Here is a 24,789-nt window from a genome sequence, read left to right on the forward strand (position 1 = left end):
TGGTTCCACAGCCTTCATCAGAGGGGCCTACCTGAAACTCTCCGGTCTCAGGAAGGGCTGAACCCAGCCAGGAAGAAGACAAGTGATGTGTGTCCCGCTCTACTGATGCTGTAGATTGCTGGGATACAGACCCTTGCTGCAAGAATACAGTCAGACGACTCCTGGCCTGCAGGGCTTTGGTGACCCCAGCCAAGACGGGAGCGGCCAGATTCTGGTGTGGATCGCAGTTTCTCTCAGAAACCGGAAAACACCAGCTTGGAATTTCACAGCCCGGGTCCTAGTCCCAAATGGAAAGCACCTTCCCTACCCAATCCCTACTCAAAGATCACCTAGCAAATTCCTCGTGGGCCACAGCTAGAGAGCATTTTCCCAATACAGTAAAAGTGACCCCTGCTTCTATTTACTTTGTGGTCTTCTCTTTCCCTGGCTACCACCTCTCCCAGGGTGCACTGAAATTCTCTTAACATTATAGTTTTTAAAATGAGATGGTTTATATCTTCTCTGTATCCCGGATAACTAAGAGTTGAGCTGGGCTACAAGATGCAACCCAGAACAAGAAAAGCGTAACTGTAGTCCGGAGTCCTGGGAGAGAGCTTGGCTAACTGGCTAGCTACCACGCACAGTTCGGAGGCACTTGGGTGCAGCTAGCTGTGTTAATTACGGGTTCTAATTTTATTGCGGCTCGACTCCTCCTGGTTTGTCCCCACTATAATGCTCTTAAAAAGAAACACCCACAGGCACACACCACAACGAATCCCCAAGGAAGACAAAGGTAGATTTCTCTGCCTGGGGGGTTGACACTCTGAGAGCGCCTGGGGAACCAGAAGGGCAGATTCACGCATCCGGGAACAGATCTCAGCGAAGAGCAGCTAATTCCGGAGTCTTCTCTGTCCTCCTTAGTGTTCCTCTTCCTGCAGTTCAGCGGAGGCGCTCCCGGGGCACGCTGCCGATACCCACAGTACCTGTGGTCCGGTGCCCAGGCCCTGGAATAGCCTGAGTCTGCAGAGGGCAGTGCACGCAGCCGGCGCCTGATGACGGGTTTCCTGTCCTCACCGGGTCAGTCCCGACCTCTTCGGCGGTGGCGTGAAGTGTCGTGGAGTCTGTATACAGTGAGAATGCAAGGGTACAGGCCCTCTTTGCCGCAGGTTCTTGGCGTCCTTAGGTGGGTTTCTCCCCCTAAGTGATAGAGGCGGGAAGGAGGAGTGTCCAATGTCCATGCTGACACCTGCGGTAAGGGGGCTTCTCTCTGTGCTTCAGCAAGAGCTGTGCCTGCAGAATAGGGAAAAAGGGAGAACAACGACACTGGGAGCATGGTGGGGTTTGCACTCCCGTCTGCTTCATGAATCGTGTGATCTCATTTAATCTGTTTTGTGGGCTTTTATTTAATGTCAGTCTCTGTTTTATCTCTTATGACACTGGAAAGGTAGTATCTCCTTTGTATGGTTATTGTGGTGCTTGGGTGTTGTAAGCCCTCAGCAAATGGTAGGATGAGCCAGAGGACCATGGTCTCATCACTCCCTTTCCTTTAGAGGAGCCTCTTGGCAGTTTCCAGTTTTCCGCTGTAGAACAGAGACAAGTCACAGAACCGTGGCGCTGAATAGCCTCTGGGGATCGCAAGAGGATGGAGCCCTGCAGTATTTGGAAGATGAGCTTTGGGTGAATCATGAAAAGACTAATGCTCGAGTTTGCCTTGGAGTGTTGTAGAGGAAGGTATGGGGATTTGGAGCCCAGTGGAGAATTGGGGGTGAAGGAGGAATTGGAAGAGGAAACTAAAAATTTCGGGCTATAGATGTTCTGTGGATTTTCAAAGGCCTTTCCCAATCTTTGCAAAAAATTACTGTGGGAGCATCATCAAAACTGACACCTGTAGGTGGCGCTATGAAGAGGTGACTTGGCCGGGAGAGAGGTAGCCAGGGACTTAAGGACTGCAGCAGAATTTCCGTGACTCCGACCCTGACTCTGCTCCCGACCCTTCTTCCTGTTTTCAGAGGGATGGTGAGGACTATGCAGCAAGAATCTCCGCTTTCAAGGTCAGCGCAGGGCTAGCTGGTGGTGGAATTTGCCCAGAGAAGGAGACAGGTTGGAAATCCCGCGCCTCAACCGCACCGAGCTGGGCAGCTCCACCACTCTCTCCATTGCCGGGTTGTGAGCACTCGCCCGGAGGGAACCGCGAAGTGAGCGAGCCTGTTCTCTGCCATCACCGAAAATGGGAGGAACGCCAGTGCTTAGCTCCAAGACTGGCCCACAGGTCGATTTCGGCTTCTTGAAGCCTGCAGGCAACTCCAACTTGACAAGAAAGCTGAATTCAACATAATCTGGACCAAGATGGGGAGGGAACCTGGAGGACTTTGCATTTGCTCGAGAGCCCAAACCAAGGCTTAGACGTGCGGCCTGGTTCGTATTTATCTTTTCCAGACAGCCATTGGGCCAATCGGGTCTTCGGAAGGAGGCAACCCCCCTGCCCTTACAGGGACCCTGAGGGCAGGGTCTTTTAAGAGCCCCGCAAAGCTTTTCCCACACGCAGCGGCCACTCTCTTGAGCTGCTTCAGCTCAAGGCTGTAGAGTGACTGCGGACGGTGTCCTCCTCTTGGTATGGCTCCTACAGATGCTTAAACCCAGGCGAGACGAAGTGCCCTCTCCCTCTGACAAGGAGGCTCAGCCTGGCCTCCCAGAAGGGATCCTCCCTGTCCCTGCCCCCAACCGGATCCGATCCTTGATAGCACTTGCGGGATCGCAGCCACAAGTTTTGGTCTTTGCACGCGCGCGCGCGCGCGCACACACACACACACACACACACACACACACACACACAATGTGTTCTCTTTCATTTGCGGATTTAATAAACAAATGTAACCATATCACATGGGGCTCCGAGCCGTCCTTCTGAAAGCAATTCCGCTGTTGAAAACTGAAAAATGGGTGTAATTTGCGTTCAGAAAGTGATGTTAGGGTCATGGCAATTTCCCGGGCCGTTATTTATTTTTACTTTAAAGTCTTTAGGGAAGATTTGCTTATATACTCGGAAACCTTCCAATGCGAGAGTACCAGCAATCCGGTTCGCCTTCAACGCTGCGGGGGGGTGGGGGTGGGGTGGAGAACAATTACTGAGTGACGCTAATATGGGGAAACTGAAAAGAAATGTCGATTGTTTTTATTGTAACAGAAGGAGTGAACAAACAGAAAAACCAACCCCGGGTGATCGGAAACAGGCAGGCGGGGAATTAAAAGCGGGTCTCAGGCGGCAACAGGCCCCTCCCCTGCCCTTGGAAGGAGAAAGCGGGTGAGGAGCGCTCTCAGCCCCGGGGGCCAGTCGCACGGCCCGCAGCGGGATTTCCGCGCTCTGGCCGGACCCCGCACGCTGCTACCCTCCGGGGAAAGGGTCTTGAATCGTAAGCAACGACAGGAAGGCGGAGAGGCGGCAGGGAGGCTTTGGCGATTCTCGGAGAATCTTCTGGGCTCCTTCTGGGGGCCGCACACCCCCGCCCCTGTCGCCCCACCTCCACTTGGGCTGGTACGTCCCGCGGCGTCCGCAGCCCGGTTAAGTCCAGGCCTGCAGGTCAGTGTGTGGGCACCTCCACACCCCAACCCGGGTCCCCGGCTGGGGCTGAGGGCCCTGGCGGTCTGTCTCTCCTTCATCCCAGAAATTTCCGCTGTGGCCACCTCTGGCGACTCCGCCCGCTGCTTCAAGCGCAGATCCCGCCTGGCCCGCAGCTCAGCGTGGACCCTCCCTCGCCTTAGGCACGGGGTGCGCTTCCGGCTGCCACGTGCCGCAAGCAGTCGCGGGGAGGTCGAGGGGGCGGAGGAGCTGCCGCTGACCCCGTGTGGCCGGGACAGGGCAGTGGGCAGGTCGGGCTTGGAACCCGTGGCCCAGGCGTTAGCAGCGCAGTTTGGCGAGGACCGAAGTCCGGCCTCTTTTTCCGCTCTCCGCCGCGCTCTTTTACTTACCCTGCAAGAGCGCTCCTTTGGGAGAACCGGGGGCGAGATCTTGTTTCTACCTCCTTCCCTCCTCACAAGGCTGGAAGACGTGACTGTGCTCTGGAAACGCGTCCTGGAGCTCAGACTCTGCCTCCTCTCCATCCCTCGGAGCTCCCTGGGTAGGGCGAGAAGTGGGCACGGCCGGCTGTGCCTGCCCTGGCTCCTGACCCCAGGAGGAAGGCAGGTCGGAGGCATCTGCCCCTTAATATTCTTCTCTGTCAACCCTGCTCTTCACTAGTGCCACTGAGAACAGCCGGACCCCTCTCCTGCGCGTACACACGCCCATCTCTCATTCTATCCTCCAGCCGCAGCCCTAGCTGACCCGCGGACTCCGGGAAGCAGCCCAGGGTGTTGGTCAGGGTTGGAGAGCGAGGGAAGAGTTCCCCTTCCTCAGCAGCCTGTAGCGCCGGGGTCCCGCCGCGGCAGTCGCCCCCGCGGGCGCCATCTACCAGGCTGCTCGAGGGCGGCTTCGGATAGAGCCAGATTCCTGTTCCTTCTCGTCATCTCTCCTCAGACCCGGCCTGTGCCGAGAGGGGGGCACCACAGGTTACCGTCCGCGGCACTGGGACCGCTGACAGATTTATGAAGACTTTACAGCATCTGGCCTGGGCCCGAAGTGGCAGGGCAGAGGTCCAGCCTAAGAGACGCGCTGCGGGCTAAAGGGCTAAAGTTCCCCCAGCCGCGTGCCCCGGGGGAGCGGGGGTGGGGGGTTGGGGAGGGGGGCGCGAGCTGCCCCTGGAGTCCGGGGCCCTGGCTCCCTCCCCTCTGGCGGGTGTACACGTCTGTCCCCGCCGGTGCCGGGCATAGGGATTCTCCCCGCTGCGTGTAGTCTTCTCCTTCCCACCCTCCCCGGCTAGCTTCCAGTCTCCCACAGAGTAAATATTTACCCAGAGGACGGATAGCCCCTCGGAGGAGGCCTCGACAGTACCCTGGAAGGGCTTTTGGCTTTTCACCGGCCTGTATCAGCTGCAGCCCTTAACTGGTTGTATTTTGGTTTTGGTCTCTTAGTAGAAATTCTTTTAGTAGATATTCTTCCGATCTCTGTGTAATCTTCTGGGTCCAGAGCCGGCAGTTACAAGGGAGCAATGACCCCATCTGCCCCTTGCTCTTTCTCAAAGTCCTCATCTTTAGAACCACCGTCGAGGCTTACTGGCCCTTAATGTTTCTCTCTCTCCTGCCGGCCCGCCCTCTAGCCCTCTTTCCCTTCTTCAGGTCACTCGTCTCTATTTCGTTGGGGGTCTTCGATTTGCCGGCTACTTGACCGCAGCACTCATTGTGCGTCCCCAGGAGGATTTAAAATCAGTCCCTTCCTCTAGGATCCTTCACCTCTGTCTCTCCCCTGAAGCTTTGATTCCTTTTGCCCCCGAAGTTGGGGCCTCAGTTTGCCGCAGGTTCTTCTTAGTGTCCCTAAACACCGAAGATGCTCGCCAGCTCTTCAGAATGTCCTGGGCTGAGAGCACGGAACACCCGAACTCGCCGGCGTGATGAGGGCCTGCCGCGCTCCGAGGAGCCCCAGCAGAGGCTGCGCCACAATGATCATGCCCTGCCACGGCCAAGTCCCAACAGGTGGAAATGGAGAGAGAGAGTGACAGACCTATTTGGAAGCGCAGGATATGTGAGGTAGCTGAAGGAGTTTAGAGATGAACGAGAGGGATTTGTGTGTTAGGTACACCTAGCCAGAGCTCTAAACAATGAGAATCTCAGAATCACTCTGGGTTGGTGCTGTAGAACCACTATAACCCTCTAAGAGCGCATAGACCCACATCCCGGCACTGGGTCTTGCCAGCCGGAAGGTGGACTAGCCCATTACCGACACCGCAGACCAGCAAAGTCAGCGAGGCGCTCACTGGGAGCGCACGAGCGGTGTGGAGTCTGAGCAAGAGGTAGAGCTAGTTACTGTGCCTGTTTGTGTGTGGGGGGGGGGGGGGGGGGGAGAGGGGTCAGGGAGCTTCGTGATCCAGAAGCCCAGGATGTTCAATCTTTCTCACAAACCTCAGTCCTAAGCTCCTCTCTGATACCTCAGTCTCAACTAATTTGCACCCAACCCCCGAGATGGAATTGCTGCATTAAAAATCTTGGATTCCCAAAGCACCTCTGCGGAGTAAAATACCAGGCAGTGTCAAGCAACAGGTAGTGAGGGTCAGACGAAGGTGAAACCGCTATCAAGTCAAATTGCGAGAAATTTTATTTATTTATTTATTATTTTTATTTATTTTTTATTTTTTTTAACGTTTATTTATTTTTGAGACAGAGAGAGACAGAGCATGAACGGGGGAGGGGCAGAGAGAGAGGGAGACACAGAATCGGAAGCAGGCTCCAGGCTCTGAGCCATCAGCCCAGAGCCCAACGCGGGGCTCGAACTCACAGACCTCGAGACAGTGACCCGAGCTGAAGTCGGACGCTCAACCGACTGAGCCACCCAGGCGCCCCACGAGAAATTTTAAACAATTGAAACAAACAAAAAAGGCAGACATGCTCAAGTATTTCTGGTTGTGAGACTTTTCACAGGAATCAAGCATAAGGAATTAAGGGTGTTTGAATTCATCTTTTTTTTTTTTTTAATCTTCCAAGTCTTCCTTACCTGTAAATTTGAAGTTAGACTGCGGCCCCAACAACAGAAGCATGAGGATCTGGAGATGGCTCTCCGTTTCAAAAAGCACAGATGATCATTCGCTTTTCTGGCTTCTGGTCACTTACTGGTCCGGAATCTGGGCCCAGTCAGCTTCCCTGTTTGTTGACCAGAGCCACACACATCCCTTGGGATTGTGGGAAGATCAACACGAGTCCTGTGTGCACGAGAAGTAGCGTTTTGACTGTCAAGTAGCAGTAGCAGTATCCTCGACCAGAAGCAGTACAAACACCCAAGTTCATTAAAGATGTTCCCCATCTAGCTTTTAATTTTGACTAGCATTCCCCATAACCCATACTCAAAATGTGATCAGCTTTGGCCGCCAACAAGAGTACTTTACTCTTTAGATTAGACTTAGAGTGATCGAAAGTGAAAATTCAGAAGTAGGCTGCCCCGCAGGGCCTCTGGTAACTAAACAGAAGACCGGGGGATTACTTGTATGCGCAGTCTCAGTGTTCAACTTTCTTGGGACCGAGTCTTTTTGATTAAACCTTTCACTGGTGGGGGGATGCCAGCAGATCTTGGCATCAGGTACCAGCAGACCGGTATCGCAGCTGAGCTCTGTGGTGTGCTGGGCTCCAAGGAGAGTGCCCCTAGCACAGGCAATCGTCGACCCCTTGTGCGTAAGTTCTCGGCGCACCGCGCACGGCCAGGGACTGGAGCCTGTGTGGCTACGGTTTGGCCCCGCGCTTCTGGATGAACCCATCAGAGGCTGCGTTAGGAGGCTAGTCACGGAGACAGAAGAAGGGTCTCCACCTGGCGGTCGCAGTGGCCCCCATCTCCGGCTCGGTCTCTCCTAAACCTCCTGGTCTTTCCGAGGGGCCTACCATCTCACACCTGTGCTCTCGCCACCTGGCATAGGCTGGAGTGAGGTAGCCTCTGCCGGTAACAGGTTCTTCTCCAGACAGCCCCTGGAGGCCCGCATGACGGGCAATTCTAAGAACCACTGCCCCTCGTAATGGTGGCCCCCCACCTCCCACCTGGAGTTTTAACTTCAATTCTGAGGCATCTGTCCCTCCTCCCCTCCTAGAAGTCTCTTCAACCCCTTCTCCCTTCGAGTCTCTCAAATTCAGACCAAACGCTTTCATTTGCTTATTCAGCATTTTTATCAGCCCGATTGTGTTGTCTGTTTGCGCTGCTCCTGGGAAGGTGTCAAACTCCCATTTTCATTGTATTTAGTCACCCAGGTGCAGAGCAAGCTTGAAAGAGACAGCGGAAGGACTTTCCCGGACTGCACTGTCGCTCAGCTGGCCGCACCAATCACCACGCAGCTTGCCCTCGGACCCTCCTCTTTGAGGGCGTGTCCCTGGTGAGTGATTGACGGAGCCGCCCGGCCCAGCTCAGGCCAGCCCACGTTGCTGCTTAGATTGAAATGCAGAACTCTAGCCTCTTTCATCGGGGCACAGACTTCCTTTTACTCCTTCCTTTTGCACTCTCGCCGCCTCCTCCCGGGAAGAAGCGGAGGCACCGGCGGCCCGGGGCAGCGACGAGCCGGGCCACTGAGGCTGTGCGAAAAGTTACTTTTTGGGAGTGCGGAACTGGGGCCCCGTTGGTGTACTGCTCGGAGCAATGGGTGAGTGGCGGCGGGGGACGCTGTCAGAGCCGGGAAGGGAGGGAGGGAACCACAGGGTGAGGGAGGGAGGGAGGGAGAGCGAGGGCGCGCACCACTGAGCGCTCACACTCTTCTTATTGACTTTGCTCGTGTTTCTACAAGTTGTTAGGAACACGCTAAGGGTCAGGGCGCACAGCAGTTCAGTCTGAACGCTGGCTACTGGGTTGCTGTTGATGCCATTTTCTGATTTTAAAAGAAGGGAGCGGTGGCATCAGCAAGCTCCGCAGTCTTAGTGGAGGACCAAGTTTTGTTTCACGTAGACTCACACACTCAGAACGTGAGGGGAAAAAAAAACAAACAAACTGTAGTTTCTTCTAGACCTTGTCTAATAGCGCGGGTCTCCAGGCGGGGCGCTGGGGCTCAAGGGGTAGCGGCCCAAAGACTTTAGCGCCGAGAAGGCGAGAAGGAGCCTGTTGCAGGCGTCAAGACCGATCTCCTTGCCCGCTTCGGAGACTTTTGAACACTAGGAGCGGCCCTGTGTCCCACCACTTTGTTTGCTTGTAGTGGCCGCAGGCACCACCGGAATGGGGGGGGGGGGTCCCACTCGACCTTAGTGGTTTGGGGCCACTGGGCGAGACTCGGGGACAATAGGGTTTGGGAAAAGCCCAGGTCCCTAGTCCGGGGTGGGTGCATCCGCCCTGCCTTCTTATGCGGGCGGAGGCCGAGTGGTAAACGGCTGTCCCAAACTCCCGGTGCGTGTCCCCGCGCGCCGTGTGTTCGTTTTGCAGAGCCAGCCTTTGGGGAGGTGAACCAGCTGGGAGGAGTATTCGTGAACGGGAGGCCGCTGCCCAACGCCATCCGGCTTCGTATTGTGGAACTGGCCCAACTGGGCATCAGACCGTGTGACATCAGCCGCCAGCTACGGGTCTCGCACGGCTGCGTCAGCAAGATTCTGGCGCGCTACAACGAGACAGGCTCGATCTTGCCAGGAGCCATTGGGGGCAGCAAACCCCGAGTTACCACCCCCACCGTGGTGAAACACATCCGGACCTACAAGCAAAGGGACCCTGGCATCTTTGCCTGGGAAATCCGGGACCGCCTGCTGGCGGACGGCGTGTGCGACAAGTACAACGTGCCCTCGGTGAGCTCCATCAGCCGCATCCTGCGCAACAAGATCGGCAACTTGGCTCAACAGGGTCATTACGACTCCTACAAGCAGCACCAGCCGGCGCCGCAGCCGGCTCTGCCCTATAACCACATCTACTCGTACCCCAGCCCCATCACGGCGGCCGCAGCTAAGGTGCCCACGCCGCCCGGGGTGCCAGCCATCCCCGGCTCGGTGGCCATGCCCCGTACCTGGCCCTCCTCCCATTCCGTCACCGATATCCTGGGCATTCGCTCCATCACCGACCAAGGTAAGGGCTCACGGGCCGGATGTGTGGACGTTGCAGAGTCTTCCCCTACACCCTCGCTGGTGTCTCGGTATCTGCGGCCTCCGAGCCCGCGTCTATCCCACCACCTGAGGCTTTTTCCTTTCGAAACTATGGAGTCCTCCCAGGGGGGTGTCCTGATCTCATTAACTTGAAATTCATGCCCTCCGTTTCCTTGCCACACACAGTCTCCTGCCTCATCTCAAACTACCAGACCCATAACATCCCCCCATCCCCAACACATGGTTCGCATTTTCCACCCTCCCCCGCCTCTCTCGCCGCTGCTGCCTCAGACCCGCTCGCTCACTTGGAGAGCGTGGCCCGGGTTGGACTGGGGGCTCAGCCCGGGAGGACTGAGCCGGCGTGGGGCTGCCGGTTGCAGACACCGCTGCGGGCAGCTTGTTTGGGGATCAGATGCGGCCGCGAGGAGTTGGGCACCCTGTGGAAATTGCAGTATTCTTGGATTCTGGCAATCAGGCCAAATTTGCTCAGGCAGGAAGTTCAAATGTCACCTAATTGGTTTCATTCTTATGCTTCACTTCATTTTCCTCGGAAACTGAGGTCCCGAAGTTACTACTAGTAACTTGCATGTTACTGCATTGCTCATTCTGGGACTAATTTTCTGCTTTATTTCTCTCTCTCCCTTTCTTCCAAGCGCCCCCCCCCCCCCCCCCCCGGCCTTTACCTTAACAGACTTCACTATTTGTATCTTAGGAAGTAGCACCAACCACCGCTGTGATGGAGACAAAATGCGGGGTGATTCCATCTTGTCCTCTCTTCTTTCCCCCTTTCCCCACGCCTGCGGCTTCTCTTTAGTGTCTCCTGGTCCCGGGAAATGCCAGTGGATATGTAGTACTTGCACGTTTTCAGCGGTGCCACCCCGCTGTTCTCTTCCTTTCTCACCCTTGACCTTGTGGTGTCCCCAGTGTCTTTTCTGGTTGGTAAGAAGGATTCCCTGAGCTCCCCCCACCCCCCCAGCTCAGTCGGCTTCTGCAGACCAGAGTTTGTTTTCTTTTACTTCATAGTTAAACAAAACAATACAACAACAACAAGAAAAACCAGCATTAGCTTCTTTCTTGGTAGGGGTAAAAAGTCAAAATGTCCTAGATGCAGAATTAAAATAATACAGAGATAAGAGCCTACCTTTTAAATTTGTTGGCCAAAAGTTTAAAAAGCACGGAAGAAAAATTAAATAGGAAGGGGGGGGGGAATAGTTCATTTAATTATTTCCTGTCTTTCTCTGTTGTCACCACATTGGCACAATTATCTTTTTAAGTAATTAAAGCAGAGCCCTGATTTCTCATATTCTTGTTTTCTGACTGTCAATTTACAAGATCCTTTAAGGAGCTCAGTTTTGTCTTATTCGGGGCTGGTTGGAGCTTTAGTTGGAGAGTTTGCCCTTGATTTATAGGATAAACTGACCTCAGTGACATTTAAAGGAAGCTCCTGTTCATGGGAAAGTGTGAGATCAGCAGAAATGGGGGCTCACAGGGGGATCTCAATTTCTTAAGATAACTTCAGGCTTGTGCCCACCGATTGCCTTTTGTCTGGGAAGGCAAAGAGAGACTGGCAGTTCTGCACCAAAACACGGTTTCCTGGTGCAAACTGGAACACAATCTAATCCTTTGGAAAGGAGGAGGAATAGTTAAAAAAAAAAAAAAAAAAAAAAAGACTGACAGATTTGAAAAGACAACTGTTCTTCCCCAGGGATCCTACAATCAGACCAAATATCAGTTGGAAAAGTAATGGAGTATATGGAGAGGAGCAACTGTTCGTTCTAGATGTTGATTCTGGAGGCCAGCTTTAAACATGTTTTCTGACAAATCCATGAACATAAGATGATTATTTCTATAAGTGATCACTTCTACAAAATGATTGCTCCTTCAAAGCACTGTGTCAGATGGAAGTATTTAAAATCAAGTTGTAGCGGCTTTATCAAACTTCAGTCCTCCACCCATAGGTCCCAAAGACAAAAACACATTGCTCATAGTCTTCAAATATCTCTTCTTTAAAACTGCAGTTGGCCATTCAAAGATGGCAGTGGTTTAATAGGCACACATTTAGGTATTGTGGTAATCATTTTACAGTGTATAATTTTCTTTGTTTCTCTATTAAGAACATAAAGGATAACTGATGGTTTTACTCCTTTCAAAATACTTAATTCTACCTTCATTTTCTTAACTTTTTATTTCATTTAAAAAAAAAACCCACCCTCTCTCTATAACCTTACCACTGTCACTGGTGGCATTTACAGGGGTAATTGTAATATTTATTTTCTGAGTCATATGCACATAACCTCACATATTTAACGTGTAGACATAGAGCATCAAGGGTAGTCACACATAAGTTAGGCACACACAAGACAGAAACTATGCATGTGTATTTTGCATGTGCATTGTGGCCATCACGTAGTTATTTGCTTGCAAAGGACTTTGCAGGTCTTTTGTCTCATCTATCCACCTAAGTACTAGATCCCCACAGCACAGTGAGCATTTTTCTAGATGTCTCTGAGCAGGAGCACAGGCCAAGGACGGTTAGGCCAAGGACGCTCCTCTCTCCCTTTTCAGTCTGCGCCAGGACCAGCTTTCGTCAATCCCGAGTCAACCCTGGGTTACGATTGGGATGAACAGCTTCACGTGTTCTTTCCCTAATTTGGGAAAACTCCCAGGTTCTTTCCATTCGATTCCTCGGGGGAGCGAGCAGGGCGGGGGGGAGGAGAAAATCAAAGGCTTTTGAAAAAGGGGGAAAAAGAAACCTTCCCGCAGGCCTCGGTGAAAGAGCTCGGAGAGGCCTACTCTGAGGCGAGTCAGCGTCGCGGGGCCCTGGGCTGAAAGCCGGCGAGGCCGCGCCTGGGACCAGCGCCCCCGGGAGGCCGAGGGCAGGGGTCGGAGCCCTGGAGCTCGCGGGTCGCGGTTTCAGGCCGCGTCTCAGGCCGGGGTGCGCGGGTTGGAGCCCCAGCTTGACGCCTTCTCGTCCTCCCCAGGAGTGAGCGACAGCTCCCCCTACCACAGCCCCAAGGTGGAGGAGTGGAGCAGCCTGGGCCGTAACAACTTCGCCGCCGCCGCCCCCCACGCGGTGAACGGGCTGGAGAAGGGAGCTCTGGAGCAGGAAGCCAAGTACGGTCAGGTGAGAAGGCGAGGGCCCCGCCGGGTGGGCCGCGGTGGCCGCGGGGGTTTGGGCGACGCAGGACCCAGTTCTTTCTGGGCCTCGACCGAGGGCAAGCCCGGGCCGACCGGCGGTCACGGTTGGGTGAGGCGGGACGGAGGCCGGGACCTTGCAGGGCGGAGTTGAGCCACGACCCCCCGCCGCGGGCCCGAGGGCCCGGGGCGGTGGAAGCGCCTCCAGGCCTGTTTGGCCTCTGCAGGCGCGGCCCCCGAAGCCCAATCTGCTGCTCGCGCTGGGAATAGTAACCCAAGGAAGGCGCTTCCGAGGGGCCGGGAGAGCGGCCTGGGTTCTCTGAGCGGCGCCGGCGCGGGCTGCCTGCAACGCCCGCGAAGCGCACGCCGGGGGTCGGGGCCTGTGGGCTGCGGGGTCCCCACGCTCGCGCGTGTCTCGTACGGCGGCTCCCTGCAAACACGCCGGCGTAGCCTGCCCTGTGATCGTTTGGAGAGGGCAACCAGATAAACCTAATAAAGTTACCATTTCCAGATTAAGGGTCACGTTGTAATCTCCCAAGGGAGGTTTGTGAGAAAACCTCAAATTATACGGACTGGCTGTGGACCGTTTAATTTTTCTTTCCCTCTGTCCCTCCCCCGACTCTGCAAAAAGAAAAATTAAAACACTCGTGTTCTCCCGCCCCCCTCCCCCACCCGGAAAAAATTAAGCAACCACCACCACTGACGCCCTAGAGGTTTGAGTCTAAACTCATCACCAAGTTGGAGTCAGGAGTTCAAAGCCCCGAAAAGCAAGCAAGCAAGCAAACAAACAAACAAACACGGACCTTAAAGCAGCTTAAGGTTTCATTGAGCGGGTCTGGGTAGATTTGCAAGGTTCTTAACGCCAAACTCCAGTTCCGAAGCCCCCAAATACCCAGTTTTCGTTTTATTATTTTGAAGTCCTAAAACTCCTAATGTTTTAGCTGTCAAAAAGCAGCGTTTTATGTGGTATGTAACTTGTTGCTTTTATTCACTTGGGAAGAAAAAAAAAATCCTAAGTCTCATTTTCTCAAACGCCATTTCCACTTCCTTTTCTCTCCCTGTTTTGTTAAAAGAGACTCATATACGTATTAGTTCTCCCGTGACAAAGATCCTCGAAAATAGCAAAGAAAGAGTCCCTTTCCCGTATCTGTTTCTACTGTAAAGAATGTCATGGAGAAATTATACGAAAGTTTGTCGTTTTCTTTTTAAAAAGCTCCTTATCATAAAGAAGATGCGGTAGGTACAGCGGTTAGGAGCTCCGATCTTCTGGCACCACTGCCACTTAAGCAAGTAATTTTAGCGCCTCCATTTTTTCATCTGTAAAACGGGGAAATAATAGTCCCAACCTCAAGAGATGTTGAGAAGATTCAATGAGATAATGCAATCGTAAGGCGCACAGTAAACCTCCATTAAAAGTTACCAGTGGTTATACATGGCGGTTTAGAGATGGTCTTCTAAAAACAAGCGATTTTGAGGGGTGGGGATGTGTGAGCATATACTTTGTTTGGAGAGTTCATAGTCAAAAAGTGTCAAGGCGTGTTGTTACAAACAATAGAAGGAGTGTATTTAAAGCATCCAGCATAGTAGCTCGCGTTTAATAGGTGCTCAGTAGTTTTTATTAGGTCATCATTTGTTGGAATAACATCGTGAAGTATAGAGTTGAAAAATAGTTTTTAATTCTCACATATATTTGATAAACCCAGTTTACATATAAAGCAATGTCTTAATTCAAAAATCTTTGATGATTTCATTTTTTCCTCCCTTGAATTATATAGATCTAGTGTTTATACTCATTTAGAAATGGTTAATTTACACACATACTTCAAACAGACCACTTTAAAATAAAAATAGAGCTGATTCAAAAAATCTGTATATTCTGAACATGAAAGTTGATTACATTTTATACGCTGATTATTACTGAATTATGAGATTTATAAAAGCAAGTAAATTAAAGACATAAGTGGCTAAATAAGCATTGTTCTAAGTACCTAAGAGAACAAGTTCAATTTTTTTTTCCAGAAGAAAAAGACATTTATATCAAACTTAAATTTGAAACTTCTTAATTGCAGGATGCTAATCTTCTGTATTATCATGTGGTAATATAATTCAGTTGATGTAAAATTTCAAAATTTCAGAAGTTTCTAAGTACAATTAAATCAGTGGTTATTATAATGATCAAAATAGTGCTTAATGATGAAGGTGTGCTAAGTAGGTAGAGAAATTTAGGCTGTGTCATTTTGTGAACAGTTTTGGAACTTGAACATTGATTTCCTGGAGGGTAAAATTCTATACTAATACTTGCTCATAAACAAAAAAGCAATGGTAAGGTGTGGTGTGTGTGTGTGTGTGTGTGTATGCATTTCCCTCACCAATATTCAAAGAGCAGCTTTATTTTTAAATTATTTTTCAAAATGTTATCAGCATAAGTGTATTTTAAAAACCAAAATGTAAACTCAGGTAACATTTTTCTATTTGTGTAATGAACAAAATTTGAAAGTTTTTGGCAAAAAATTCTCAAAAATTATGCACATAATACTTTCAGGGCACTTATAATTTTTATTAAATAGTGCAATATTATATGACTCAAGTTTCATTTTAGTACATAAAGGAGGACATTGAGAATTCAGAATCCTAGGATTTAGAGCATAGTCTTTTCCCAGAAGACACCTGTAAAATTACTAAAGGGACTGAATTGACAACTGATTGTAGGTACTAGTGATTACCGTAATCTAGAGTTTCTATTTTCAGCTTAAACTACAAAAAAGGATGCCTGATCGCTAGTAATTAGAACCTTATGCACATTTCAGCTATATACACACCTATCTTTTGTTTTTAAACCACTAATTTAGAGTACTCAAACTTGTCTTACTCATTAAGATGAAGTCAATACTTTATATTACCATTTAGAAGTCCTTATTGTCTACCCTTGAGGATAGAAGAAAAAAGAATATTTATTTGTTTTGGCTTTTTTCACCTGCATTTAATATTGGGCTAGGAATCTTTAATCTCCTCTAATTCTGAATGGCAACAATGTTCTCTGGTTCCTAATGGCTGGTTCTCTTCTGTTAAAACAGAAAACCTTTACTGAATGCAGTTGCATGGCAAAACAAGGGGGGCGGGCTTTGGAATATATCTACCCTTTTATATGGTACTTAGTGAATTAATGCATTTTATTTAAACAGTTTATAAATAGTTGTATAGTTCTTGAAAAATTTTCTACAATTGGGCATACTTTCTCAGAAAAAAATGTTGTATATCTGGTACTCTAACTGAAGTAATCTGAATGTTAGATTTATAAGCTTTGCGTATCTTCAGTTTTGGTTAGTGTAGGTTAACTCAGACAGCAAGATTAATATAACGTTAGCTACAAATCGAGATGTCAGGAATGAGGAAAAATCCTTACATACTTGAACTTAAAAAGTTAAGAGTTAACAAGCTGTGAAAATGGTTGGATTTGGAGATATAAATTAATCTGAAATTCTTACGAAGCATTAATTTGTATATTGTATTAGAAATATAGTATTTCAGAATCCTGAGTATAACTTTCTAGTACATTATTTTAAACACCGGTTGTCCTTGTAGACATACTGTTCTCATGAAAATATAAATGAAGTTGCACTGGATTTTTCAACATATGAAATAAAGTTAATTTTATGTTAAGTAATTTATAATTTTGCAGAGAATCAAAATGTAGGCAAATGTCAGTAGAAAGTGTTTGAAATTCATGATGTTGTCTATTATGGAAAACATTCCTTAACCTGGGTAGCTTTTAACTATTAGTGTCTTAAAACAAGATTAATGATGTAGCAGTAAAATGTGTCATATAAAATACAAAAAAAAAAAAGTAATTTAAATTTTTTTCATGTCTACCTTAATTTTAATATTTTGGAAATATAAAATTTAGGGAAAAATTTTAAGTAGCAGCTTTCCATTACCTAGAGACATTTAGATCTGCAATGTGATAACTAAGCATAATTAAGATCTTTTTGGATGAATGTTGAAACCATATTTACAACCATCATTTCATTTTATCAGATTTGTTTTACTAGGTCTTTGCATAATGAATTAAGAACGGTAGAACAACAGTCAAACAAAGATTACACCAAGAAGAGCAAGAAAAATCTTGTTTATTTTCAGATCTGAAACTTTTTCTTGCTTATGTTATGGAGGCTGAAATTCTAGGTGAAGCACATCTCTATTTGTGGCTAAATCTGCTTTACTATAAAGCCAAAGTAAACTCATTTTATAATAAGAGGAGGACCAGGTAGAACTGATGAGTGGATGAAAGATTGTGGGTAGAGGATTGGGCGCTGCTGTTTGCATTTTCTTCAAGGGAGAAAATGTTGAGTAGACAATTCTCAGAATGTGAAGACTACTGTCTATCACTTCTAATTGCCAGACAGTTGTCATACCAGTCTCCACCCTCCCCCCACTCCCTCTTCCTGCCATGGTCAAAAGCGTTTGGATATTAATGCATTTCCATTTTTGGGGGGTGGGGGTGGTGGTGTGTGGATAAATGGAACAACCATAAATCAAATAATGAAATGGCTAGATTAGAACTTTTATTTACTTTTTTCAACAGCTTTATTCATTTTGCTTACTTAATGTATAATGCTTGTTCTGTGATCAAAAGTGACTTTTTTTTTTTTAAAGCAAGAGTATCAAAAGGCTGCACTAAGGTATACAAATGGTTATGAAACACCTATGATATGGCCCATTTTATGAGGATATGAGATGATTGAGGCAAGCCCTGTTCTCAAACTATTTATAGTCTAGCTCTCTGCCAATATAGCTTCTCAATATACTAATTTAAAAGCATGTTTTTAAAAAATGGCAAATCTATGTTTCTAAAATTTTAGAACAAGTAAAATGAAAACTCATTTTTTTCATTCAAATCTTAACTGGACATTGTATTTTATGTTTTTTTTTCCCTAGACTATTTTCTTTAATACCAGTGAGATAGAATCTTTTTTTTTTTTTTTTTTTTTCCTAAAAACATTCAACAAACATTCAACTTTTTCTAGGGTATGCTGTTTGGTCTATTTTACTTTGTATTAGTAAATCTCATTGTCAAAATTAGGTAGAAGATCATTTGCTTCAGGGAGATCCTTGTATAGTTCTTTAGAGGAAAGGATTCTCATGGCTTTTATGGAAGATCCACATAAAAAAGCAGTTGATGGATTGAGGTTTTATTTATGGAATCTTTAGGTAAAGTCATTTTCAAAAATGGGATTTCCATTACATGCCCATTGCTGGGGTTTCATTTGGAAAATTTGTTTACTCTTCTCTGGGGATTCCATATGTTGGTTGATTTATAAATCATATTTACAATCCAATTAAATAGAGTAATTTAGCATGTTTGCTCCCACTATATTTATGGTGTACATTTGGTAGTCTCTACTCAGCCTAACTAGCTTTTCAGATTAATTACATGCCCTTCACTGAAAACATTAAACAGATTTGGGGAGTTTAAGTCATGTACTTTTTTACTGGAAAGAATAAACAAACATCAATGCTACCTGTAGTTGTTTTCCTTTGTGGTGGAAAATTTTACTCATTCAGTGATTGCTTCATAAATAACAATTACTTTACCCAGTAGAGATTTATATCTTTTGCCAATATCATATTTCAGAATTAATATGAGAAAATTGATGTGTTTATTGAGTCACTAGAATGAAGAGTGAAGGTGGCAGGCACATTTTAAAGTGTGTTTGTCATCTCATCTTGTTTATGCTGCTTTTTCTAAATTTCTAAATCTGAACTTTACAAGTGAGAAGGAAAGTTGAGACAAAACTTTTTCACCCCAAATCTGGGTCATAATTTAACCTGAGGGAAAGCAAAGAGCTATTTTTATACTGTTTAAAGATTTGTTTTTTTTCTTCTGTTCTCTTAAGCAAACACTTTAAAAAATTTTTTTAAATATAATTTATTGACAACTTGGTTTCCATGCAGCACCCAGTGCTCATCCCAACAAGTGCCCTCCTCAATGCCCATCACCTACTTTCTCACTTTAGCCTCCTCTTGCCTTTTTTCTAACAAGACGAGGAGATCAAACCTCCCTGAGCTTCCCTTCTTATTCATCCTTTCTGCAGTACAGAGGGACTGCATCACTAAAATGATACTAAATATGTTGTGGATATTAGAAAACTTTGAAATACTTAAGTCACCAAATTTGTTTTTGTGTTATTAAGTATGAGAAATTGGACAAATATGGAACAAATTAGTAGTGTTTACTTTACGCCCAACAAACAAATGTAGTCACAGAATAAGTAAGGCACCTGAAGGTAGCACAGGCCTAAATCCAGTATTCTTCCTCCCCTAAATCCTAGGAGCATTATCTGAGATGAGAGTCCACTCCAGCCTGATGTCTCAGGAGGGATGGTTCTGGGCAAAAAGAAATGGGTCTACCTAAGGGGATGGTAGACATTGCAAGAGAACAGCTGAAGAGCCCCCAAATAAAGGGGGCACATCACAGAGCAATGGCTCTAAGGGCAAGGATGTAAAGGGAAGATGGTGAAGCAAGTGTTTCAGAGATAACTATAATTCTGGATGACAGAAAAAATGCAAAGAAAAAAGAATGGGTAGGAAAAATTTGGCTGTCATGAAAAATAAAATTTATCAACACATTTTTTGGCTAACTAGAGCACTGTTTCTGTCATGTATACCATTAAGTAGTTTAGCCTTATGTACTTGTAAAATGTTGAGCAAAGGTTTTCACTGTTTTAAAAGTAAATTTAACCTTATTTTATGATCTTGACATGGTAAACAGGATAAAAAATTAATCTAGAATGGAAGAGGCTAATACAAATGCAAATACCTTTCTATAACTGGATCAGAATGATTCCTTTCAAAACTAATTGCTCATGGGTTATTGGGAAAATCCTACACGAACATAATTGGAACTATAATCTCTATGCAATGCTAGATTTCTTCTACAATTTGATAGCTATCTTCATACTCAACTGCTGACAGCCTTAGAGTGTGTCTCCTTTGAACCATTCTCTGATAAGCCATCCTCAGAAAGGGGGAAATTTTTTTGTTTTTTTCAGAAGCTAAGAAACAGAATGAGGGTCTAACAATGAAAATAGGGTTCTAGAAGAAGAAAGAATCTTTTACAAGATGTTATATCAAAAGATGCTCTAGTTTGAGATTAAATTGTGTTTGTTCTTTAAATGTCCTGGCAAAGCAGGAAAAGATTTGCTACAGAGGATCCTGTGTCAGGCAGGGGTGATAACTTCTTTTAACACATGACCATTGATTTGCCAATTGGCCCAGGGTAAATGGCTAAATTCCTTAATCTACATTCTTGTGTATAAAAAGAGGATAAGGATTTCATTTATATTTTAAAGTGATGTGCAATGATTTCTTTGTTAAAAATAGAGCACCATCCTATAGGACCCTTGAAATACATTTTAATTTCAATTGAAATCAAATTAAATGAAAGTAATATTGTGTTGTAATCATTATATATTATCTTGCCATTATTATAAACCCAGTAGTTTATAATGAGTTACAATTAACCAATCTTCATTATTCCATAAACGATGTTGGATATTTCTTGGTGCCTGCAACATAGGGCATATTCAAGAAACCTTAGTTTCCTTTCCCCTTCCTCATTTTCAAAGAACAGGCACTTTGACAAACAGAACAGGATCTATGTGTTCTAACAGACCAAGTACACAAGGTTAACCCCTCTACTTTTATTCTTATCTTGTCAGAAATCCATGAGCAGTGTTAAATCATACCCATGTGTTTATTCTATTCCATGTATTACTCTAAATGGAGAAAATCATTTTTGAGAGCCCACCATTGCATTCTCATAGATGTGGAAGTGAAAATAACAATCAAATGAATTAGGAAACAATTTCTATGTTGTAATTGAATTAGAAAAAGTATCTAACACAAGTCTGCTCTTTTCTTACCTCTAAGGATTGAATCGGTTTTACTACTAGTAATTATATTATACATTTACTCTCATTAGGAAATATGTTGATGTATTAATTCATTCACATCTCTGCCAGGAAACAAGTTTACTCTTTATTTCTAAATAATGTAGAAATTGAAGGGGAAAAAAATAAGTTACTTGAGACACCAAGTGGTCATGCCAGAATCAGGATAGGAAATTGGGGTGTTTTTATTGTTGTTAATAGTAACAATACCAACAGTAACTTATTGGATGCCAAGAGAACACTGGTTTCTAGACAGAGCTCCTTGCCTGGGCTGCTGCATTTTGCTTGCAAACTAGGATTTTACATTTAAATTCCTTTCAAGAGAGTTATCCATGTGGCTTTTAAAAACTCATCACAGGACCCCAAAACTTTGCAAACCAATATTCCAATTTCAAAACCACACATATACAGTTCTTTTATATTCCAATAGACAGTTTTCTTGTTGATAAATAGCTCTGGAAAAAAATATCCCCAATCTTCATTTAAGAACTCTTATAAGACAACTGCCTGATTTTGCATGTCCTTTGTCCAACAGGCATTTTCAACATGACCTTTTAAAATACGGCCCATGTTTTATTTAACAAAGGTTGTGCTCATTTTGAGAGTCTGGAGTGACAGCCTACACTCCGTGCCCTTCTTTACTGGAAATGAAAGCTACGCCAACCAGGCCCTTCACAAATGCTTCAACAAAAGAGCCAAACAAAACTCAAGTACGGGGAAGGTTGACAAAGGCATCCGGATAGCTGAACGGCTTCTGAGAGTATTTAATCACCATTAATTCTTTCCTCACCCTGTATTTCCTTCCTATAATTCCAAATAGCAAAGCAAGTACTATGAATTTTCTTGTTGTAGCCTCCTCAAAGCCTTTGTGGAAAGAATAATATCTTGTTTTTTGGGCCTTATGTTTAAGCAGTGAGACTGTGAATGCATTTAGAATATAAAGATCAGATCTAAAAAAATCAGAAATTAGAGTCAGAATATTGCTTCTACTCGAGGAACTTACATTCTGCCTCTTTCTGCAAACCCGTGAAATGTCAACTACTACAATGTAATTATTTTCACCTCTTCTCTCTTCCTACTTTTAGGCACCAAATGGTCTACCAGCTGTAAGCAGTTTTGTGTCAGCGTCCAGCATGGCTCCTTATCCGACCCCGGCCCAAGTGTCGCCTTACATGACCTACAGCGCCGCTCCTTCCGGTTATGTGGCTGGACATGGGTGGCAACATGCCAGCGGCACCCCACTTTCCCCCCACAACTGTGACATTCCCGCATCGCTGGCGTTCAAGGGAATGCAGGCAGCCAGAGAAGGTAGTCACTCTGTCACGGCTTCTGCACTCTGATGGGAAATTCTGTCCGCGGCAGCTTCACCCGGGTGTCCCCTCAGCACACCCTCCCCCTCTCCCCTGGTCTCGGATCCCACCCCTCCCGCCCCCAAAGCTGGCTTTAAGGACTCACATCCTTTGTGCCGATGACACTTAAATATTTCTTGCCATAACTTCTCTCTTGCAGAAAACCTGACATGACTTTAGGATTTGAAAACAAAAGCAATCTTAAGGATTGAATGAGACATTTGTGTTGCCCACACACTGTTTTAACGTAGCAAAGAAACCTGCACCCCTCAAAGGGCTTAAGGAACTTTTAAAACTAGTCTTTGGTAAAACCACATGTGTATATTTATTCTAAATCAACCTGAACTTTTGAAACGTGCAATTGTTGAGATTTTGCAAAATCAATAAAGGAAAACACATACAGAAAAGTTACGCTGCACCCTCTAATCAAATAAGGTAACCAAGTAAGTTTAAATTCATCATTAGGAAACTAATCAATAATTGACTTGAGTGATGCTTTGTTTATTTTTAAGAGATAACCTATTTTGTTGGAAAATACGTATAACAAGCCGTATCTGAATTTAGCTCCTCCTGATGTTTTTACTCGGTTCCAAATACAATGATGTTTATATTTTCTATTAGTTTGTAAATACGGACTCTGGATGGTGCATTTGTGTTTTCATTCCATGGGATACCCCCCTCCCTCCCACCCCTATCTATTTTTTTCTCTCTTTTTGTAAAGGTGACTTTCTGGCAACGTCTTTGTCTCTGTTTGGTGGTGGGCTCCTGGACCTGGACTTGCCCCAAATTTTGTGTGTGCAGTGAAGGCTTCAACATCTTATGAAGGACATTTTCTTTCTACAGCAGAGGACTCAAAAACAGATTAAACAAGCCAGTCTCCCATTTTGTATCCTAATCAAACAACACACATGCCAAGCATATAAAGACATGAGGGTGGAAAATATCTGAATAAGAAGGCTTTAAAGGAAGTCACTTAGAAACTTAAGTTTAATGTGAAATGCTTTGCAAAGACACTTAAAATGAACTTTATGTTAAGAAAACCACTGTGAAACTAAATTGTACTGTTATTGTTGGCTTACCTGTGTGTTCAGCAATCTCAGCCCAAAATTATGTTGTAATTTAAAGAAAGTGGAAAATTCTGCTCTAGTGAATGTAAAAATGGCTTGCTGTGAAGTTTACATTGTTGTACAGAAGCATGTTTCACATGTAGGTAAACTGGTGGTGGTATTAGAAATACAGATGCTATTTAATTTTTTAAAATTCCCTTTATTCATTTCTGCAGTTAAAGGACCTAGTTTAGCCAGTAAGTCTTTCTAGACCAATTCTGTTTTCACTTTAATGTTAATAGTAGAGCTGTGATGTGTGTGTGTGTGTGTGTGTGTGTGTGTGTGTGTGTGTGGTGTCGTGTCGTGTTTTAAAACAATTGCTTTTCTTGGGTATAATTCTACATTTTTTCTTTTCTGTTTAGAAAGTTCTTCATGCTTGGGATATAGGCTTGAAACTATGTTTTAAAAACATTGGTACAATTCATCTATTGGAAAATTAATATATTGGGTTTTTTTTTTTTTTTTTGGCATTCTGTGCAATAACTAAGAGGGCACATCACTAGATAATGGATGTTAAAGATGCATTCGGTTAGGTGATCTAGGTTTCTTCCTCTCTGTGCTGTGCACAGTCCACATGGCAACCCAGTTCTGCCACATCGGTTTCATGGCTTCATTTAAAAAACTCAGATGGCTAGAGGAACTAGGTTTTCAGATCACTAGCATATAAACAGTAAGCAGATTTCTGACACACAAGTTACATTCAAAGAACTGCTTTTTTTCCAACTACAGATATCTTAGAGGGCTTTGAACTGCATTTATTTCTAAAGCAACTGAAATTCAGTGCTACAAACAGAGGATTATAACTTCAGGAGAAGAATAAGCAGAAGGAGCAGATGAACTCTCAGGGCCATAGTCTTCCTTTGATCTTGTAAAACTCCTATTGACATCTGGAGTTCCCAGTCTGGTAAGAAAATAGACTATAAACCGAATGGAACAAAGATACCAGTCCAATATTTTGGTGAAGACTTTAAAACCATACTGTACAGGGACTCTCCTGCCATCCAGAAAAACTGACATAAGGTACAGAATTATCCTTTATCAGATATTTTTAGGTGGCTATTAAGAGTCTTTAAAAAACTCAATTGTATGAAACAATGAAATATTTATCTAAATTAAGAAATCTCTTGTTATTCTATTTATAATTTTTTCTGGTTCTTGTATTTTTAAAAAATCTAATATTAATGATACCAAGATTTTTTTTTTTTTCCTTCTCTTCTTCCCCTCAGGTCTTTTCTTAGCAACAGTGAATTCACATGGAGTAACTTAAAGACAACAGAAAGCTAGAATACAACTTGCTATTTAAAGCAAGTTATGATTTAAAGCTACTTTTAAAAATAAGAGAAGGAAAATGGGATGGGGATTGTTTAATTTTTAGACGTTATTATTATTGGCTAATGTTGACATATTTCCTTTGTTTCTTAGGGGGTAAAAGTGTTGTTTTTAAACTGGCAAATGCACTCTTCAGAGGTCCTTTCCCATCCCATTCACAGGGAGAGGTTAAAGGTTCAATTTCATGGCCTCCATGCAGGCAGTACTCTCCCTCACAGGCCGCAATAGCATTACCTGCAAAGGATAGGATGCAGTTGTATGACAGACGCATTTTTTTTTTTCTTTCTACTTTCAATGACCCTCTTATTGAATATTGGGCTGAAATATAAATTA

The 24,789-nt window shown here is 45.5% G+C and overlaps 1 protein-coding gene across 2 annotated transcripts; it reads left to right on the forward strand.

Moving 5' to 3' along the window:
- The first annotated feature begins 7,999 nt into the window (after positions 1–7,999).
- On the forward strand, positions 8,000–23,582 carry PAX9 (paired box 9). 2 transcript variants are annotated; one of them, XM_042989579.1, is made up of 5 exons: positions 8,000–8,177; positions 8,945–9,571; positions 12,570–12,712; positions 21,758–21,980; positions 22,182–23,582. In XM_042989579.1, exons 1-5 carry the CDS (start codon positions 8,174–8,176, stop codon positions 22,193–22,195), a joined length of 1,011 nt encoding a protein of 336 aa, XP_042845513.1. In that variant the 5' UTR covers positions 8,000–8,173; the 3' UTR covers positions 22,196–23,582. The 2 variants fall into 2 exon arrangements, with proteins under 2 accessions (XP_042845513.1, XP_042845512.1); XM_042989578.1 differs by having other exon boundaries at positions 21,758–23,582.
- Positions 23,583–24,789: the final 1,207 nt, after the last annotated feature.

The sequence above is a fragment of the Panthera tigris genome, chromosome B3, assembly GCF_018350195.1.
Source record: "Panthera tigris isolate Pti1 chromosome B3, P.tigris_Pti1_mat1.1, whole genome shotgun sequence".
NCBI lineage: Eukaryota > Metazoa > Chordata > Mammalia > Carnivora > Felidae > Panthera > Panthera tigris.

Coding starts and splice junctions, on each gene's coding strand:
- PAX9 (XM_042989578.1), top strand. Junction 9,572..12,569: donor TCGCTCCATCACCGACCAAG/GTAAGGGCTCAC, acceptor CGTCCTCCCCAG/GAGTGAGCGACAGCTCCCCC. Junction 12,713..21,757: donor AGGAAGCCAAGTACGGTCAG/GTGAGAAGGCGA, acceptor TCCTACTTTTAG/GCACCAAATGGTCTACCAGC.